The following is an 18,036-nucleotide window of genomic DNA, read 5'->3' as shown; positions in this document are numbered from 1 at the left end:
GGTCAGGAGGGATGATTTTTTGGGGATTATTGGGGTCAGGTGGCATGGCTTTCATGAGATTATTTGGTTCAGGTGGGTTGGTTTTCCTGGGATTATTGGAGTGAGGTGGGATGGTTTTCCTGGGATCATTGGGTCAGGTGGGATGTTTTTTTGGGATTATTTGGTTCAGATGGGATGGCTTTCCTGGGATTATTGGGGCCAGGAGGGATGGTTTTCCTGGGATTATTGGGGTGAGGTGGGACGGCTTTCCTGAGATGTCCCACTGCCAAATTCAAAGCCCTGCCTAGAAAGGCACTTGGCCTTCAGGATTCTGCTTCTTGCAAATAGTGTCTGTCACCAAACCACTGGAAATGTGGAGAAGGAAGGGAGAAAACCCTCTCCAATGCCTGCAGGTCAATGTCCTTCCAGGAAAAAAAAAAAAAAAAGAAAAAAGGAATAATGGAATTTGGCTCAGGCTCGAGAACAAACATGAAACCTCCCCTAAATTACCATCTGCAGGAGAGGGACAGGGGAGAGCGTGTTTACCATGGCAGGCTCCAGGGTGATGCAGGCTGTCAGAATTATAAAATATTCTTGGAATTGGTAAATGTTATAGACAGCAATTCCACCTCGGAAAGCCTCCCAGTGCAAATGAAATCCATGACAGGAGGGCTCGGCACCAAATGAATCTGGGCACTGCTGTAGGAATTAGCTGCTCTTTGGTCCCAGCTCCTGGGGAACTGCTCGAGGACATTCCAGTGGAAGGTCCAAGCCTGGTCAGGAAGGCTGTGCTGGCAGAAAGAGCTGGGCTGGTGTGGCGGGGAAGACAAGAGGGTTTGATTTGCCTTCAAAGTGGAAACCACAGCAGGCCTTGAAACAGCCTGCAGGGGATGGAAATAGAAACAAGGAGCGCTGGATGGCTGTGGGGAGAGAGAAACCTCAGGAGAGAAACTGCTTTGGGATTTTGGGAATTAGGAATTGTTCCCTGGCAGGGTGGGCACAGGGTGCCCAGAGAAACTGCCTGGATCCCTGGCAGTGCCCAAGGCCAGGCTGGACAGGGCTTGGAGCAGCCTGGGATAGTGGAAATTGTCCCTGACATGGCACGGGGTGGCACTGGATGGGCTTGAAGATTCCTTGCAACTTAAACACTCTCTGGGGATGTTTATCTGTGGGATAAATTGACCAGGAAGGTGTTGGAGGCCCTTGAAGTGAGCAAAATCTCCTTTGGGACGCCATAGGGGAGAGGCCTGGTGGGCAAACGCTGCGATGGCCTCCCATGTCACTGCTTGAATGGAAACCAGCCAAAATAACACCTCAGGCTCCTGGACAAGGAGCTGCTGGCAGCTTTGGAGAAGGCTGAGGAGCTTTTGGAGAGGGATGGTGGCAGCTCAGAGAGGCTGAATCCCTCTTTTCTAGTCCCTGGTAATAACAAGCTCAAGATGGAGGCTGAGCTGAGGCCTGGCAGCACTGAGGGGAAACATTAATCCCAGGAAAACACCTTGTCCAGCCCTTTCTGCTCAGGACTGGCAGGTCTAAAACACTGAATCCCATGCAGATGAGATGTTTGGCACCTCTCAAGGTCCTATTTCTGTCCTTCAAGACAGACTGAACGTGACACATCTAAAAGTGTGCGAGGCACACCTCAACAGGCTGGGAATTGGCTGCTGGGTCTGGCCATCCCTCCGATTGAAAACTGTCCCAGGATGTGATTCCCACAGCCAGGGTCTGCTCTGGATCGTTTTGGCCATGTGCTCTTTTTTATTAAAAAAAAAATTCAAAAATTTAAAATTTTTGGTGGTATCAGCGGTTCTAGAGGGGAAAAGCCATGGTTGTCATGTTTTCATGGACATTCTTTGTGCTGCTGAGCTTTTCCCAGTCCCTGGGTGTTTCCTGGTCCCAGCTCCATGGCAGAAGTGCTGCTGGTGTCCAGCCCTCACAGGTCTTGGCCATCCTGTTGTACAACTGGTGGTGGTTGTTGCTGCTTCTGTTTTACCTCACCATGGCAAAAAGTCCTCTGGAAACTGAGAGGGGAGAAGAAAAAAAAAAAAAGCTTGATGGAAGTGGTCATGTAAATAAGAGGTTGCCTGATAAAATCAAGATATTTTTAAATTAAGTGCTTACAATTTATTTAACATTAATTAATATAATATTTAAATATATAAAATATTTATATTAATATCAATAACAGTATATTATATTAATTATAGTATGTATATTATATATTATATATTATATATTATATATTATATATTATATATTATATATTATATATTATTATATATTATATAATTTACACTAAATTTACATTAATGATAATTTATTTAATATTTAATTAATTAAGCAGGGAAAAAGGAAGAGCTCCTGTGGTGGGATGGGTGCCCTCAGCTGAACTTCCACCTGGGCTTTGTTTAAGCCTTATCCCACCCTCACAGTAGCTTTAAATGGACAATGTGCTTTTTTGGGTTGGCCAATGTGGAGCAACATAAAAAACATTTAAAAAAATTGTTAAAAATTGCCCATCATTATACACAAAACTATAATAACATTTTCAAACCCTAAAGCCCTACAAAACAAGTTACATCAAATTTATTTCTACCTCAACTTAGCTCAAACATAACATTAAAACAATTAAACCAATTAAAATATTAACTAAATTAAAAAATCAATACCACTTCCATTACAATTAAGCACATAATAACAAATGTTAATACTATCAAACATTCAAACAAAACTATCAGAAAACTAAGCTCTCAAACTGCACTAACAAACAAAAACTATCAAAACTATTTGTTTTGATATCAACTATCAAAACAAAACCACCATCAATTTTCTTTTACCAATACATAACTATAAAAACTTAAAAAAATTATATTACATTAAAATCATATATTATATTAAAATAATATATTATATCATATTATATTAAAATCATATGTTATATTATATTAAAATTATATATTATGTTAAAATATTATATTATATTATATTATATTATATTATATTATATTATATTATATTATATTATAACCATTCAGAATCCATCCACAAACAACTTCAAAAATGAAAAAGTTTAACAAATCAAATTAAGGAAAAAATGGATCATAATTAAGCAACTTATTTAAACAATAAAATTTTACACCTTAATTAAAAAAACTTTACAAAATAAATTTATATGCATCAATTATTATAATAACAATATTAATAATAATATCTTATAAACTTCACTATACACAACAATCAATAAATAAATGTATCAAAAATGGGGTTTTTTTTCTATTCAAAAGAAGGTTGGGCAGGGAGGCTTCCCTGGAGGTCCCTAATGCTGACCTGGCATCTCCAGCAGGTGAGTCCTGAGGATGGAGATCCCCCTCTGCTTGGAAACCCACCCAAGGGAGAAATCCCTCTTTTCCAGTTCCAGGTAATAACAAATCAAGGGTCAGCACTTCAATTTGTGGTTTGTATTCCGCGAAGAGATTAAAATTCCTGCTTGAATCTGTTCTCCCTTTGTGAAATCGAATCCAGCTCATGGAGTGACAGAGCACGACCTTGCTGAACTGGGATTCCCTACGAGCAACCAAACCACTAATGATGGACGTCTGGTTATTTTTGGATGGGGAGTTCCTGTTACTTGGTCTGTTGTCACTTTTTCCTGAGTGGATTTGGCCATGGAGATATGTTTTTTACTGAATTTGATAATGGGGGCCAAATTGAGGCACTCAGAGCTTCAGTGTTGAACCAACACACTGAAATATTTTCTCTCAGAGGGAATTTAGGGCAAAGTAAGGGTTTGCCTTTCAAACATAGTGGTGATTGGGGATGGAAAATCATAGAGAGCTACAGGCACACAGAAAAATCACAAAATATTCAGGAAATTTATAGTAAATCATAGGCTGCCTGCAGAATTATCTCCCTGTTTGCTAAAATGTAAAGGGGCCCATCCCTCTGGTTTGGTTTTGGCACTGAGGGTGCAGACTGGACCTGCTCTCCAGGAAGCCAGCAGGTCTGAATTCCACTGAGATGCTCCCCAAAAGAGTTTGTCTTCAGAGGGAAAGCTGATACCATTTCTTACAGACAGGCTGGGGGTGATGTACACCCAGGGAAAGGTGGCAAAGATGGAATGTGCTCCTATGGCAGACATGGATCCACGTGAGAAATACTGACAGGACAAAAGGGATGGGGAGGTGGTAGGAGGAGGGTGGTGCTGGAGGGGGTTTGGAATCCCAGGGGGGAATCACAGAACCTTGGAATCCCAGACTGGTTTAGACCTTAGAGCCCATTTCATTCCATCTCCCTGGCCACCCCCCCTAGGCCAGGTTGCTCAAATAATTCTCTCTGCTCAAGATGGGGATCCACATCTGGATACTGGGAACATTTTAGTGCCCCCAGTGCCACAGAGGCAAACTGCAAACTGGAGCCAGTCCAGTGTGGGGTCCTGTGGAGAATGGGGAAGTGGGAGAGCAGCCCAGGATTTTCTTTCAAGGGAAGAGTAAATGTTTGGGGGTTTAAATTCTCAGGTAACAGGCACGGTGTTTTGAAAGGGACATAAGGAAATCCTCCCTGCAATGCCAATTTCTCCTCCACAAAATCCAAGGAACCTGTAAATGCCTTTTTTCCCCTTTGCCATGCCTTGCAGAGGTTTTTGCAAGGATTTGTGCACATCTGTGGAGTCGAGATGCCTCGTGGGCTGGCTGCAAGCACGGAGCTTTGAACGACTGATTTTATTTAGAAAGTTTCAAATCCACTTACTTTCCAACTGTGCTGGTTGTGCTCATTTATTAACTTCCTTCTCCACCTCATTTACTGCCTGTCAGATGTTCACACCCAGGAAATGTGTGCTTGCATAACTGAAACTTTTGCAACCTCAATGTTCAGTGGCAGCTAAAACTTCTGGTTATAATTTTTTTTTTTTTTTCAAAAAAGGTGTGTTTTGCAGCCTCAGCCCTGTGTGCAAACCTGTAGTAACAGTGTGCTGTTAATTCCTAGGCTGAGTAAAACAGGCCCACTCTCTTCCTCCAACTGGCTCTGAAAAACAGCTCTGTGTGGTACAGAAACTTTCTGGTGGCTATTTCGTTTGGTTTTTTTTTTTTTTGAGGGGGGGCAAGGCAAACAAAACCTTTGATAAAATATATGAAGCAATGACAGGGTTTGTTTCTGGTGCAGGTTTGTTTCTTGCACTCACTTGTTTCGTTTGTCTAAACACCACAGGGAAGTACCTGTGACAGGCACGTGTTCCTTTCAAGATCATTTACTGAGAAAAAAAAACCAAAAAACCCAAAAAACCCCAACAAACAAACCAAACCAAACAAAAAAAAATTAGTTCAATGTTTTTAACAATTGTCAGGGAATAACCTTGCCCATCATTCCAGTGTGAGGGTTTGGAGGGTGCAAGTACAGGCTGTGCTTGGCTTTCTGTGAAAGAAACCCCCAGCTTTGCCTGTGCAGACATCAGGATGTGGGGAGTTTCATCTGAGCAGGCTGAGACAAGCCCTCCTCACTGGGGAGACCCTAATTTGAAGGCATTTTTTAATGTGAGTCCCACAGGGTCAGGGGGCTCCGCTTCCACCTCTTGGTGAACACAGAGAAAAAACACAGAGACCTCGAGCTGTCCATGGAGGAAGGGTGGGCACAGAGCCCAGGTCATGCAGAGACCAAGGGGATCTTTGTCCCCCCTCACTGCTTGGGTGGAAAATGCCCCAGCTGCTCTGCTTCTGTGCCAGGAGCAGACTCTGATGATGGGGAGGTTGCCCAAGTCCATCTTGGGGCTCCCAGGCTGACGTTTGCTGCTGCCTGGCCAGGTTGGATTAAGGAGTTGTAGGAGAAGGTGTCCTTTGCCTGTGGATTTAGGAAAAGAAGGGATGGCTGTTGTTACAGGATGAGCATGCTGTGGGAGCTCCAGAGAGCCACCAGGCAGGACAACTTCAGCTCCAGGCTGAGCATGGGGACAATCATCTAATGGAAACCTGATGGTGCCTTGCCTTGGGCAGCACATGGAGAGAGAGAGGGGCTGCTTGATGCTGTCACCAGCTGCTCCAAGGGTGACACTGTGGTCTTCTACTGAATCCTCCCTAGCCCAGAGAGCAGAGCAGATGCTCCCCCATGGACCTAGCTCGTTTTTGGGACAGTTTCAGTTCTTGCACACTGTAAGAACAAAATGATTTCCAGATTAAACACGCATTAGTCAGAGCACGCAATTCTTTCTTTTTGCTTGGTTGCAATGTCAAAAGAAGAGATGGCCACAAAGATACAGGGTAAGATTGTGATCTAGCAGGGTGTTGAAATGTGTGCACTGATGAGAGAGTTACGTGGACTGCACTGCCTTCTGTGTGTAACAATTGTACTGAATTTGCAGTAATTTATCACAGATGTGGAGGGTGGGCAGGCCCTGGCACAGGGTGCCCAGAGCAGCTGTGGCTGCCCCTGGATCCCTGGCAGTGCCCAAGGCCAGGCTGGACATTGGGGCTTGGAGCATCCTGGGACAGTGGAAGGTGTCCCTGCCATGGCAGGGGTGGCACTGGATGAGTTTAAATTCCTGCCCAACCCAAACCATCCTGGGATTTCCGTGCTTCAGCACCAGTACTTTGCTTGGAGAGCAGTGTGGGTGTTGCCTGCTCACATCACATGCTGGAGACCTAATCTGAAACCACAAACCAGAATTTGTGCCCTGGCCAAAAGAATGTGGAAAGAAGAGCTCGTCAAACCCTCGCTCCGATGCTCAGGGTGCAGCGCTGCCACGTTTGACGCACGATGGGCAAATGCCACAGCGAGAAAAACCACAAAGGTTCAGGGCTGGGATCAGAAACACAATTTATAACCTGGGCTGGGCGAAAAGGAATTAACTACTAGTACTAATGATGCCTTGAGAAGGCTGACCTAGAACAGAGACCAGACAGAGCTAAAGAATAAACCAGGAATTTATTAAAAGGCCTCAATGGATCCACCTTGGGCAGCACAAGAGCCCAGCCAGGGCTGCACCCAAGATGAACCAAAATGGTCACAAAATGCACAACTGGTCATGAAGTCTCTCACTTTTATCAATTCTGGAGTTAATTGTCCAATTCCAGCTCCAGCCCATGCAGTCCCATCCTGCTTGTTTTTCTCTCTCCAGCCCACGTTGTTTGTGCTCCTGGGCTGAGATCTGGATCATTTGTCCTTGGTCCCCAGCTGGAGCAGGAATTGTTTTGTCTCCCTGTTCTGTGAAATGAGCTCACCCTCCTTTAATATGAAGCTCAGAACTACACACCAAAGCAGCACAGAATCTGAAAAATATAAAAGCTAAACCTGAGGCATCAGCAGGCAAAGGAAAAGTGTGCTCCAAGCTTTCCAGGTGAGCAGTGACAAAACAATTCAGTGTAAGTGGTTTCCCAAGGAGAAGATCCAGAGCCTGGTGGGATTGATGGCCCTCTGCAGATGACAGCAAGCCTAAGGGATTGTGAAGTGAGGCCACAAGCCTGGAAGTGAAACTGGAAGTAGGATCACCAGCCAAAAGGATTTGGGAGCTTTCCCTGTGGTGATCAAAGGCCTCACAATGTGAAAATCCTGCAAAGGGAAATGTCTCTAACACCAGGTCATTTCACCTCGCCAAGCCAAATAATTTAAATGCAACCACAGGCTTCAAGAAGGGGGATCTCAGTCTGGGAAGAAGAGATCCCAGAGAGAAGAGATCCCCGATCAGGTACTAAATTGAGGATGGAAAATCTGAGTTCAGATCCAGGGGCTGAATAATAGGAGGAATTTAAGTGTCATCCCAGAAGGCTTCCAAGAACCAGGCTTGTTTCTATAGGCTTCTGTGAAAAGCTTCAGTTTTAATTCATATGAATTTTTCCAGGAACAACTTTTTGGTGTGAAAAAAATCCTCAAAAATATCTGAAATCATAAACTTGCTAAGGAAAAGCAGATTATTTCCAGAAGGGAGAGACTTCTTAGTAGAATGCAGTGGGATGTTTTGGTGTGACAGTTTGTTAGCCTGGGGCCATTTTCAGTCCTCACAGGTCTCCTGGGCACTTGTTTTGCAGTTGGGTTGGTCTGCTGCCTTCTCTGGAGATTTATGAACTGCTCTTATTCTTATTCTCCTCATCAGGAGTGTCCCATAAATAACCTTTTTTGGGGTTTTTTGTTGTTGTGTTTTTTGGGGTTTTTTTGTTTGTTCATTTGTTTGTTTGGTTTGGTTTTTGGTGAGTAGAGAAAATGTCTGTTCCCTCCAGAGAAATCACAACTCTGGCTGATGTTACCTTGCATTTCCCCCCTTGTTGTGGTTTCTCAAGCTCATTTTGTGGTCCTGTCAGGGCATCTGGATTTTGGTAGAGCACACACATCCCCTGCTTCTGAGGCGAGCCAACATGGAACCATGGAATCTCAGGATGGTTTGGGATGGAAGGGAACTTAAAGATCATCCAGTGCCACCCCTGCCATAGGCAGGGACACCTTCCACTGTCCCAGGCTGCTCCAAGCCCTGTCCAACCTGGCCTTGGGCACTGCCAGGGATCCAGGGGCAGCCCCAGCTGCTCTGGGCACCCTGTGCCAGGGCCTGCCCACCCTGCCAGGGAACAATTCCTTCCCAAAATCCCATCCATCCCTGCCCTCTGGCAGTGGGAAGCCATTCCCCCTCATCCTGCTACTCCAGGCCCATGTAAGGAATCTCTCTCCGTGTTTCCTGTAGCTCCTTCAGGCACTGGAAGACCACAATGAGGTCACCCCAAAGCTTCTCCTCTCCTGACAGAACAATCTCAACTCTCCCATCTTTTCCATGAAAAATGCGAGTGAAGAAAAGAAAGCTCAAGATTCCCCCATGTCCTGTGGGACAATCTTAGGAAATTCCACCTGTTCTTGCAGCCCTGCATTTCCCAGGGTCTAAAATTCCCATTTTCCTGCAGTGGCTTGGATCTAACCTGGACACCAGCCCTGCTTTGGCAGGCCAGGCTCTCGGGATGGTGTTGCAATGTCCTTTGGGCTGTGGGAGCAGAGAGCTCTGGAAGTCTGCATGTTTGAGCAAGTTCAATGCAGTTGCCTCTGCCGGAGCCTGACTTCCTTCCTTGGACCAAGCCCGAGGTTTGTGGGCTCCAATAACGTGGCAAGTCACCAACTTGGCATCTATAGGAACCAGGAGGGCGCGGCCCCGCTCCCGTTGCACAAAAAATGTCAGAGCCTGTGGAGAGGAGACGAAGGTGGAAGCAAGACCTGGTTTATTTTCTTTCCTCCCAAAGCCTCTTGTGTTTCTGGTTGCTGAGAACCATTCCATAAGTGCCAGCACACAGGGAAAATTTTGGGGTTCTGGTAAAGAGTTGGGGTCTGAACCTGTGGCATTCAGGGTGGGGGATTCCTCTTGTGACAAAACTTCTTTGTATTTTAACACTGGGAGCAGAGAGAAGAGGGTTTGGTTGTGGTGGTTGGCATTGATTTCTTGGTTGAAGGAGGTGTCTGTCTGTGGTCACCTCTGCTCATGAGGTCACAGGCCACAGAGCTGGCCTGAGATGTGTCTTCATCCCTGCCAGCCACAGGGTGACCAGAGTGATCTCCAAGAACAAAACTAGTCCAGCATATGCTGTGCTTTGTTTTCCAGCTTCTTGGCACGCTCACAGCCGTGTTTTTGAGCCATCCCCAGTGGCCACGTGGATGTTTCCTTCTGACAGCAAGAATGGAGACTGGTGCGACTTCTGGTTTCCTTTAAAGGAGCTTTAAAGCAAATCATCAGAAGTTTGCAGAACTTGTTGTAAAGTGGAGGCTTCATTACCGTGGCTCCAAACGTCAAAGGAGCGAGCTCTTCCAACATCATTGTCACAGTGCTCTTCCCTGGGAGGAGAAAATGCCCTGGGTCTGCTGGGAATGTCAAACAATGCTGGCACAGGGAGAGGCAACAAGACTAAAATCAAAATGCTTGTGTTCATAATTGCTTTTACCATGGTCCCTGGAAGGCTCCCATGGCAGGGTCCTGTAGGGTGAGGGGCTGTGCAGGAATAGAACAGGGCATAGTCCCAGTCCCCAAAGGGTTTGAGGGCTGTCAGACTCCTCCACCAGCCAGACTGACACCACCACGCTTGGAGACCGTGTCACAGACACACTGATTTTAATTGGGAAAACAAAAAAGAAATTTATAGGCTTCTTTTTCAGCTGCAAATTAGATTTCTTCAGTCTTGTCAACGGCTTTTGGATGGCCACTGCGGAAGGATCCTTCTGGTGAGACAAAAAGGCTGCAGAATTAATAGAAATGAACGTCTGCAGCTGAAGAGCTTGACTGAGACTTGAAAAGTTTGCTTTGGGTGGGAGCCAGGTCCTGCTGAGGTCTGCAGGAGTTTTGCTCTTGGCCTCGGTGGGGCCAAGCTTTCACCCTCGGAGATCATGTCCTGAGGAAGAATTTAGTCTAAAATAATTCTCAAAACTTGTATTGTTTGACTCCCATCCAGGAGTTTTTTTGGAGGCTGAGAGGCTTTGTGTTTCTGATTGACTCGGATTGTTCCCCTTGGCATCTCCCAAGGATGAGCTCTCAACAGAGGGACAGGAGGCACAAGGGAGGGTCAAGCCTCAATCCGGGCTCCCAAACCAACAGATTCTTCAATATGGGGAGTGTAGGACTTGTTGGGTGTGTGATTCTTTAACTTGGGGAGTGTAGGACTTGTTGGGTGTGTGATTCTTTAACTTGGGGAGTGTAGGACTTGTTTGGTGTGTGCTGAAGCCACATCTTTCTGTAGCACGTGAGAGTCACACCAAGGTGACAGCCAGGACCTGGCGGCACCATTGGGGGGATACCCTTCCCTCCCCTCTGCAGATTTCCCATCAAGCAGGATTTGGAAAGAGGAAAGAGGGAAATGGCAAGAAGCAGTTGGATTCCTACTGTATGTGCTTCTATTCTTGATTATTTTCCCCTCCTTTTTTTCAGGACAGGGTGGCAGGAAAAGCAACTTCTTCAATTCACAGCCCTGAAGCTCCTGGAGATGCAAGGCTGGGTTTTCCCCAGCCTGCTATAGTATCCCACTTACACAGTACATAATTATCAAGATTTAAGGTTTGCCTCCTGAACTCAATTGGTTCCACAGCAGACCCTGAGAAATTAATTCCTTTTTTTTTTTTTTTTAAACGGAAAGAGGGTGTGAAATCATTTTAGCAGGTTCCTTTTGGAAAACCTTGAAAACTGTCTAATAAATAGATGTGTAGTGTATAGGCTTTCTTTGGTTGCACTTGAAGTTGTCCAGCATGGAGTGCATGACTTAGACTCAAAAAATAAATTAATCTGTGAATCAGTGACTGCAATACAGGGACTATCAACCACCAAGAGGCTCCTTGAAATCTCTGCTGAGCTGGGCTCTCTGAAAACTGTGGCCTTGCGTGGGGAAGAATAACAAGAATAAAAGGAAATCTGAGAATTATTTGTCTTGTAATTATTTTTAGAAAAATAATTTCTTTTTGCTGGGAGAGCTTTCATTTTCTCCCTGCTCTCAAATAAAGCAGTGATAAGGTCCTGCTGTGCCTCAGGCTGTCCACTTAAAATAAAGGAAGGGCTAAAAAGATGGACCATCTGGAAGCCTGTGCAGAAGGAGCGTGCCAGAGCAGGCTGACGTGCAAGAGCATCCTTTGGATGTATTTTTGAACACTGGTCGATCCACCGAGGGCTTTTTTTATCGTTGTTTGCTTGTGATGAGTTGATGGCAACTTCTCAGAGGCTTTTGCTGCATGTTGCAGTGCTGGTGATTAGTCCATGAGAGGCTGAAAGGAAATTTTGGGACACGCTGTTTCTCCCTGGAAGCAGCCTATGACTGGCACCAAAACCTCCCCCAGCTGAGTTTTGGGCTGAAATTCCAGCTGGGACTGGCTATTCCTCCAGGTCTCCTAACTTTTTTTTATTATGCTCCCCTCTGTGCAAAACCCATTTTTAAGCGTGCACCTCAGTTGTGCGTGTGTTTATAAATTCCATAACATGCTGCTGCCATCCAGGTACTTATTTCCTCCTGCTGCACTTTGGATCATCTCACGCATCCCCCTTTGGAATCAAAAAGGGATGATGGCACAAGGAGAGCCAGGGGGTGATGGCACAACCTTCACACCATCTCCTCTTTATCAAGACCTTGCTCCTCCTCCCATTTTGTTTTATTTTTTTTGTCTTGAGAAGCCTGGTTCCTGTGACTCCAAAGCCTGGAGTGGGAAGTTTTCTATTCTGCTGGACTTTGCAGGACTGATGCATTCATCAGCAGGCTTTGCTTCATTTCTGCCCCCCAGAGATGGGCAGAAATTTGCCCACATTCCTGAGAAAAGGGATGAATCTCCAGCACAGACAGCATTCTTCTTCTTAGGTTGTATCCTCAGGTGCTCAAGTCCCAGCCCTGGAGTTGATGCATCCCTAGGGAAACAAGGCAGGTTTTTTGGGGTTTTTTTTGGGAGAAATTTTGGGGAAATCTGGTTTTTTGCAATGCTGCTGGTTCTGGGTTGATGGTTTGCTTGGATAATCTTAAAGCTCTTTTCCAACCTTAATGTTTCTATAATTTTTGGTGGAAATTTTCATGCCACGAGCCAGACCAGCTCCACCTCCTCAAAGGCTCTCAGTGCTCCAAGCAGCCTCCACGAGGAGATGATTCCTGATCCTTTGGAGGGTGGTGGAGAGGGACATTTGGAGGCTGCTAAGTTTTTACAAGGACAAGTGATGGCACTTTCCCTCCTCTCATCGTGGCCTGTGTAGAAAGTGCTGAAAGACTAAAGGGCATCACAGTGTGGGGGCATTTGTGCTGTTTGTTTCTCCAGCCATATGTACAGCTCAGTCCTTTTTATAGTGCTGCATATGGCACAACCAGAATTGAATTTTTCATCGTAATTGATCTGACCTGTATCATCCTGTTGGCTTTAGCAGAGCTAATTCCAACAGTCTGAGATTAGGACTGAAAATATGGCCCAGTTAGTGGAGGAGCCATGACTTCCCAGCCATGAGGAGGTGCAGGTTCTTTGCTTCTTTTTTCTGCCAAGGTCAGGATTAAATGTGTGAGATGGTATTTCTTGTTTGGACTCAGATGTTTATTAGTTCTTATCTGTATTACAGTCCCACAAACCCTGGGCTCTGGAGCACTTCACTCTAACAAACTAAAAATGGAGCCACATCTCTCTCTCTACAAGGCTTTTTAAGGATAAACAGTTTAATTAAGAAATGACACCTAAATATTTTTACTTTTAACCCAATAACCAACAACTCGTGGCCCACAATGTGGACTTTTTTATCCAATTACACAAAACCACCCAAACCCATGCAGAAGAAGGTGAAGAAGAAGGACCAGCCTCTGCCCCAAAACCTCCATCTTGTTTACATATGTTACTGTATTCTAAAACCTTAAACTTGAAGTTTTCTACCATGTGATATCACACACTTCTATTCAAACTCCACACCCACAATCCCAGATTATGGCAAGAATTGAATTCTAACATTCATTCAGATAGAATTGAATTCTATAATTTAATTTTGAAGCCTTCTCCACAGCCTTAGGTCAAATGCAGAGTTCTCCTGGGGGTCAGTGCCTGTCAGCACAGAAAGTCTGAAATCCTCAGCAGCCAGGGTTCCAAGAATTTTTCCCACTTTGTGCTATTCACATGTGGCACGTGGTGGAGGCTGACACAGGCTTGGATTGCTTTTGTCTTCCATGGGATGTGAGGCAGGGGGAGCAGGTGGCTGCCTCTGCCCCCAGCAGCTCTGCAGTGCTGGGGCTGGTGGCTCTGGCTGTGTTTTATGGACAACAGGAGGCTGAGGGTGCTGCAGTGTCCCACCCTTGGGCAGTGGGATGCTGAAGGCTCCTGTGCCACTCCAGAGCTTCACACAGCAAACTGGGGCAGCAGCCATGCCAAAAACACTGCAACTGGTCAGCTAAGCCTGCCTTTGTGTTTAGAGGGGAAAAAAACCCCTTTGGTGGTCTCTAAACCTCCCCTCACTACAGCCAGAGCTTCTCTCCTCAGCTTGGACTCTCAAAGGAAGAAACAGCTCTGATGGGCTGCTGACAATTTGAGAAGATTAGAAACTGTCCTACAAGATTAGGAAGCTGCAAAAATGGGCTGTAGCTACTTTCTTTCCCAGTGCTCTCAGCTGCAGCTGAGAATCTAGACCAGACTTTATTTTTGGCAAAGGGGGAAAAAATAAATCTCCTTTGATACTGTGGAAAAAAAAAAAAAAAAAAAAAAGAAGAAGAAGAAGAAGCAAGTAAATGTTAAGCCTTGTGCCTTGAGCAAGGATCTCTTCTGCTGTACAGCAGCAGCATTTTAGAGCTGAAATCCACTTGCTTTGATCGCTGATGGGAGAAAAAAAAAAAGACATAAAAGGGATTTATTGTGAAATAATGGATTTGATCCCTGGTAATCCTTTCTTTGGGATTAGACTTGGAATATTATTTTTGTGATCTCTGGAATTAGACTATGCTGGCGTAACAAACCAGAGCATGTGAGTTGCTCTGCAGGATGAGGGTGAGCTGTGAATAGAGAATTACTTGCACAGAACAAAGCAGATGATGAATTTACAGTTCTATTTTTGATTACTCAAGGCCTACAGGCAAGTCTAAAACCCAGCATAAAACCAACCCCAACCCAAGGCAGGAAAGACCCCAGACCTTCTCTTCTTTGTGGCTGAGTTGTTGTGACCTCCAAGGACTGTTGGTTAGAGCTCCTTTTTTTTGGGATTTTCCCATTCATGGGAATTGAGGAGCTTGTACCCACTCCTGTTGGTGTTGCTGTGGACATGAAATTTAAAATGTCACTGGAAACCCTCTCGCTGCAGCTTCTGGTGTATGGCCACAGGGAAATTGGGAAAACCTGGCTTCTCTGCCCAAAGGGTGAGAAACACCCACAAACCTCGGGTAATGTGCTGAGAAATCTCCCTGGGCAGATGATTTATGGGGCTCTTGAAACAAAATAGGTGCAAAATGTGCTGTGCAACCTTGATGTGGAACTTTGAACTCCCACATCTTTCAAAGGAAGCTGTTCCAAGGAACTTCTCTCAGCTTTTCTGCCAAATTTTAGCTTTCTACACTCAGGGGTAGCTTTTAAACTGAGGGGAAATTCTTCTGCATTGTGCTTTGAAACAGCTGATATTCAAAAAAAAACACCAAAACCACCAAAAAAAAAACCGTGGGCAGAGAGGAAGATGTGGAAAGGGAAAAATATTCACTGCCTGCCCCATTGCTGGGTGTGCTGCTGGAATTGCAAAGGTCATTTTGCCACTGAACTTTGAGCAGGCTCCCAGCCTCACCCTCAGCTGGGCACCTGTGATCTCAGAGTGGCACAAAGGCATGCCTGAAGGAGGATTAAGGAAATGAACTCTGGGGATCCCCTTGGCATCAGGGGCTGCTGCCGTGGTGCCCTGTGCCAGCTGCTTCTCCAGGGCCTTGGCTGTGAGCAGCTCCTCTTTTGGGAGCTGTGGAGAGCCCAGGACAAGTTATCAGCTTCCCCAGCACTGTGTTTCCTGGCAAAAAGTCACCTCCTGAAAGTGCAGGGAGAAGGATTGCTGTGCTGGCTCTCTGCATTTGGGGAATTATTCATGGAGTGCTCGGATGGGGATCCCTCCCAAAAACCACTTGCAAGGAATTCTGGGCAATGTGATCCCCTAGGAAGCAGTCAGTGACTACAACCCATTTTCCAGAGGTAAAACAGTCTCCTGTTCCCTCTGGGGGATGAAAAATGTGCTAATCCTTTCCAATTTTGGCTCAGGGAAGGTGAGCTACCTTTCCCAGCGTTGGAGGATTATGGATGAGGAGCTTGGAGCCCATCCTGCTTGGCTGACGCTCAGGAGCTTTCCTGGAGCACTCCATATCTGAGGTGGTGCTGCCAGCCCTGTGCACAGCCTGCAGCTGGCACCACGCCCCTGGATCTGGCTGTGCCACCTGGATTCCCCAGATCCAAGGGCTGGCACCACAGCATCTCCCCTTGGAATGCTCAGGGAAGGATGATTCAGGTCCATGGGGTGGGGGAGTGTGCTGGTGCCTGTTTTCCTGCTGGCACAGAGCTGGGGGCTTTGCTGGGGATGGTGCTGCTGATGGGGAGTGCCCAGCAGAACCCCCACCCTCATTACAAACCGTGGTGGTGATGCCTCAATGAGGCATTCACATTCTCTGGAAAAATTCCTTTGCCCAGGATTTTTCTCCTGGGAAGATGAGAAGCCTCAGAAAAAAAGGAAAACAATTTGTATCTCATTTGCTTCTCCTGTGTTGTGCTCATGTGGAATGTGTTTGGAGATTGTTTACCCACAGGTGATTGTTGCATTGGATTCTGCTGTGAGTTATTTTGACTTATTGGCCAATCAGGGTCAAGCTGTGTCAGCCTCTGGAGAGAGTCACAAGTTTCATTATTATCTCTTTATCTCTTTAGCCTTCTGTAAGTTTCCTTTCTGTATTCTTTAGTATACTTTAATATAATATAGTATCATAAAATAATAAATTGGCCTTCTGAGAACATGGAGTCAAATTCATCATTCCCTCCTTTGTTGGGGCACCCTGCAAATGCAATGCCTCAGGGTTTAGCTTTTGTATTTTTCAGATTCTGTGCTGCTTTAGTGTGTGGGTCTGAGCTTCACATTAAGGGAGGGTGAGCTCTCTGCACAGAGCAGGGAGACAAAATAATTCCTTCTTTAGCTGGGGACAAATGATCCAAATTTCAGGCCCAAGAGCACAAACAACGTGGACTGAGGATGGAAAAACAAGCAGGATGGGATTTCATAAACTAAAGCTGTAAGTGGACAATGAACTCCAATATACAAATGGAGCAGAACTGATCACAGTGAGAGACCCCGTGACCAGTTGTGCATTTTGGGACCATTTTGGTTCACCTTGGGTGCAGCCCTGGCTGGGCTCTTGTGCTGCCCAAGGTGGATCCATGGAGGCCTTTTAATAAATCCCTGGTTTATTCTTTAGCTCTGTCTGGCCTCTGTTCTAGGTCAGCCTGCACAAGGCATCAGTGGTGCCTGTCCCCCTTCATGTCTCTCACTTCTTCCTTCCCTTGCAGCCCCCTGCATGGAAAACCACAATTATGGTGATATCAGCTCTAACTCAGTGAAGGATCTGAGCTCCAACCTTCATTTTCTTTCTAGATTTGGACTCCTTGATCCTAAATTCCCTAGCAGCAGAGTGGTGATGCTTGGGAATTTTCTTGGAGCTGATGGCAGAGCAGCCTGCCTGCACCAGGGGTTTGTGCCAATCCAAGTCACACCTGAAGGATCAGCAGCTCCTGGTTTGGGGTGTCTGGAGCAGAGACCACACAACTATTTCCAAGAATGTGTAGTAATAGGACAAGTGGGAGCAGCTTTACACTGAAAGAGAGGAGGCTTAGAGTTGAAATTGGAAAAAAAATCCTTCCCTGTGGGGGTGCTGAGGCCCTGGCACAGGGTGCCCAGAGAAGCTGTGGCTGTCCCTGGATCCCTGGCAGAGTCCAAGGCCAGGTTGGACAGTTTATTGGAAGGGGTTCCAGTTCACAGCAGGGGTTTAGGACAAGATGATATTTTACTGATCTTTACTTTCAGGAAGGTGTGTGTTTGGGCTATTTGTGACACAGCCTTGCAGAAAACAACCTGCCTCTTGTGCTTTGAGCTCTGGCAAATTTTTGAGATCTGAAATCTAGAGAGATTTCTTTGGTTTCCAAAGAAACCTTCACCTCTGGTTTTTATTTCTACCTTCAGTTGTTGGCTTTCGGAGCTCCTCCCAACAGTGGTTTGAACCAAAACCACAGACCCCTGCTTGCTGAAAAGGAGGAACAGAAAAATCCAAGGAGAAATAACACTTCAGCACCACTATTAGATCTCTATTGTCTTCAGTCTCAAAGTTCTCTTTCCCTTTCACTAGATCCAGGAGAAATAAAATGCTACGAGCAGTTGCTTTGTGTTCTTCCCATTCCTTTTTTTCCCCTTCAGGGTGAGTCAGGGTGCTGAGGTTCTCAGAGAGGCTGGGAAGAGGAGAGTGCCTGATTTCCAGGGGCACAAGAGATGTGTGACAGATGCCAGCATCTGGACACAGCTACAACAAGCAAAAATTATAGATGGTGTTTATGGTCAGGAAGAGTCTCTGTTTATTGGCCATATAAGGTACTCATGGATCCTGTAAGAGAGAAAAAAGACTCAGT

At 45.7% G+C, this 18,036-nt stretch overlaps 1 protein-coding gene across 3 annotated transcripts in view; it reads right to left on the bottom strand.

Annotated features, from left to right (window-relative positions):
- Positions 1–1,788: 1,788 nt before the first annotated feature.
- RNLS (renalase, FAD dependent amine oxidase) overlaps positions 1,789–18,036 on the bottom strand; it is an 83,273-nt gene continuing 67,025 nt past the window's right edge. The window contains exon 9 of one of the 3 annotated variants that reach the window (XM_064429897.1): positions 1,789–1,993. In XM_064429897.1, coding sequence (XP_064285967.1) covers positions 1,913–1,993 — 81 coding nt within the window. In that variant the 3' untranslated portion in view covers positions 1,789–1,912. Of the gene's footprint in view, positions 2,001–12,217; positions 18,012–18,036 lie in introns of those variants that run through there. The other 2 variants (XM_064429899.1, XM_064429902.1) reach the window with 2 other exon arrangements.

This window comes from Passer domesticus, chromosome 8 (genome assembly GCF_036417665.1).
Source record: "Passer domesticus isolate bPasDom1 chromosome 8, bPasDom1.hap1, whole genome shotgun sequence".
Lineage (NCBI taxonomy): Eukaryota > Metazoa > Chordata > Aves > Passeriformes > Passeridae > Passer > Passer domesticus.
This window is presented reverse-complemented; position numbering and strand designations above follow the sequence as displayed.